The sequence below is a fragment of the Melozone crissalis genome, unplaced genomic scaffold (assembly GCF_028551555.1).
Source record: "Melozone crissalis strain CALT ecotype California unplaced genomic scaffold, PUWL_Pcris_2 ptg000222l_1, whole genome shotgun sequence".
NCBI lineage: Eukaryota > Metazoa > Chordata > Aves > Passeriformes > Passerellidae > Melozone > Melozone crissalis.
Window position 1 is genome coordinate 792,867 of NW_026535985.1, and position 2,872 is coordinate 795,738.

Here is a 2,872-nt window from a genome sequence, read left to right on the forward strand (position 1 = left end):
AAATTCCTCCTCTCCCACTCAGGATGGCACAAACCAGGCAGTGCCATGCCCAGGGCTGGGGGTCAGGGGCAGTTTGGGAGTGCAGGAACACCCTTGGTGGGGCAGATGCTGCACCCCAACCTCACAGCTTGGGGGCACAGGATGGGGCTCTGATCTCGGGGCTGTGTCAGACACTGAGTGGAGTAACAAACTTTATTATTGCAAGGGAATATAATGTTCTTATCAAACAGGGAATATAATTTTCTCTTATCCTTCCTTTAGGTTGGACAAAACAGCGCTCCAGGGCAAGATGTCCATAGCTCCCAGCTCTCCTCAAACCTGGCACGGGAGGTGCCCAAGCAAATCATGTCCTCAGCAGCAGGAAAACAAATCCCACTGTCCCCAGGGAGCCACCAGGATGGAGAGTCTGACCCTCATTAGTTGGGAGGGCTGTTGTCCTTCGCGATGACTATGGAGTGCTGCGTGCTGGAGGAGGAATTCCCAGCTCCCTTCTGGCCACCGTGGTCCTTGGGGATGTACTTGACCACGGCGGAGATGAGTTTGCTGCGGAAGTTCTTGCTGAGGAAGTTGTAGAGGATGGGGTTGACGACGCAGTGCAGCAGCGTGAAGCAGTCGATGATGTCGTAGAAGAAGTAGAGGAGGTGGGCGAAGGTGCAGTGCAGGATGATGTGGTTGCCCTCGAGGGTGAGCAGGGTCAGCACCACGTGGAAGGGCAGCCAGCTGAGCAGGAAAACCCCGATGTAGGCGTAGATGAGCAGGCAGTGCTTGCGGCTCTCGGGCTTGGCGCGCCGGATGAAGCGCGCCGTCAGCACGTTGAACGCCGCGATGACGGGGAAGGGGATGAGGAAGCCGACGGTGGTGGTGGCCAAGCTGACCGCCAGCGCCCACTCGTCGTACGTCTCAAAAGGAGCCATGAAGATGCAGATGGGCTCCCCAGTGTTGACCAGCTGCATGTGGGCCACCTCCAGCACGGGGATGGCGGCGGCCAGGAGCCAGCAGCAGGCGCAGACGGCGCGGCGCGCGCGGTGCTGGTGCCGCTGCCAGAAAACAGAGGAGCTGGTCAGGGTCACGTAGCGATCCACGCTCAGGCAGGTGAGGAAGAAGATGCTGGCGTACATGTTGGCGAAGTAGAAGTAGTGGGTGAAGCGGCAGAGGAAGCTGCCCCAGAGCCAGGTGTAATCCAGCATCACCTCCAGCATCCAGATGGGCAGCGACAGCAGCACGCCCAGGTCGGCGATGGCCATGTTGATGATGTACAGGTTGACCAAGTTCTTGGTGCCCCGTGTCTGCCAGTTGACCCAGATGACGAGGAGGTTCTCCACCAAGCCCACCACGAAGATGACCAGGTAGAGGATGAAGAGGACGACTCGTTTGATGTTCTCGTCCAGGCTGAACTCGCAGAAGGTGTAGGTGTGGTTCAGGAGGTAGAACAGCTCGGACAGGTTGTGGTAGTCGCTGTACTCACTCGGCACAGTGTGTGTCTCCATGGGGACAGTGGTCACCTCCTCGGCCATCCTGGTGGCTGCAGGGAAAGGGAGAGCACTGAGCTGAGAGCCCTTGTGTGGGGCTCAAAAAGACCCTTCTGGGAGCTTCTAACCCAATTTTTACTCCCACGGTGACTCCCTACATCAACCCTCAAAAGATGCTGTGTCCACCCAGGTGATTCCCTCACATAAATTCCAGCCACAAATGACAGTCACCACATGTGGTGGCTGTCCCCTGTCCCAGAGGCTGGCCTGGGACACAGAGAGGTGTTGGTGACTGTCACAGAGGCAGCTCCAGCAGGAAAGCCACCGCTCCCACCCCAGCTCTCGGGGCGTGATCATTAATCAGCCACCCTCACCCTGCCAGGAGCCATTGGGACATCCAAATAGGTGACAAAATTACACATTTCTGGGAAAATGCAGACCTGAACATCCTCCCAATGCCCCAAGTGAGAGCCCCGATCCCAGCACAGCAAAGAGGCTGCGAATGTTCCCAGGAGCCGCCGTTCCCTTGGGAATCCTGCGGGATTCCGCCCTCCCAGCGGGGTCTTCCCGCTTCATTTGGAGCCTAGCAAGCCAAGATGAGCCACAGCTGGTGTCACCCATGAGTGTCACCCCTGTGGCACCCAGCCAGGCTGGCACCCACCGGCCCCAAAGCCAGGGGAGGATGGAGATGCCGTCCCAAGGGATTCTGGACATCCCGTCCTCTCTCTGTCCTGCAGGTCCTGAGAGGCTGCTGGGGGTGAGGAGAGACAGGACAGATGGACGGGAGAGGGGACAGACGGACAGGACCAGGGACAGACAGACAGGAGAAGGGACAAATGGACGGTAAAGGGGACAGACGGATGGTGGAGGGGACAAACGGACAGAAGGAACAGACAAACGGGAAGAAGAGATGAAAGGATGGGAGAGGGGACAGATGGACAGGAGAGGTGACAGACAGGAGGACAGGCAGACAGAACCAGGGACAGACAAACGACAGAAGGGACAGACGGATGGGAGAGAGGACAGATGGATGTTAAAGGGGACAGACAGACAAGAGGAGGGACAGATAAACAGGAGAAGTGACGGAGGGATGGGAGAGAGGACAGACGGACAGGAGAGAGGACAGACGGACAGAAGGGACACGAGGGAGCAGGGACGCTGCTGCCTCACCTGCGGCTGAGCGGGGCTGCCTGGAGCGGGGGGATCCTCTCGGCTCGGCCGCTCGGGCTCCTCTGGGCACGGAGCTGGGGTGGGCTCGGGGGCCGCTCGCTGGGCAGGAAATGAGCGGCGTGGTTCAACATCCTGAGCCCGGCTCGGGGACATTTCACGGCATTTCCAGCGCCGGGACTCCGCTCCGCTTTGATTTCACCGCACGGTGGGGATGGGAGCTCCGGGGAGGTGCC

At 59.2% G+C, this 2,872-nt stretch overlaps 1 protein-coding gene across 1 annotated transcript; it reads right to left on the reverse strand.

The window, feature by feature from the left end:
• Positions 1-416: 416 nt before the first annotated feature.
• Positions 417-1,677, reverse strand: GPR182 (G protein-coupled receptor 182). The gene has a single exon (XM_054294218.1). The coding sequence runs from the start codon at positions 1,512-1,514 to the stop codon at positions 417-419; it is 1,098 nt and encodes a 365-aa protein (XP_054150193.1). The 5' UTR covers positions 1,515-1,677.
• Positions 1,678-2,872: the final 1,195 nt, after the last annotated feature.

Excerpts from the sequence above, each read along its gene's own strand:
- GPR182 (XM_054294218.1), bottom strand. The coding sequence starts at position 1,514 with ATGGCCGAGGAGGTGACCACTGTCCCCATGGAGACACACACTGTGCCG.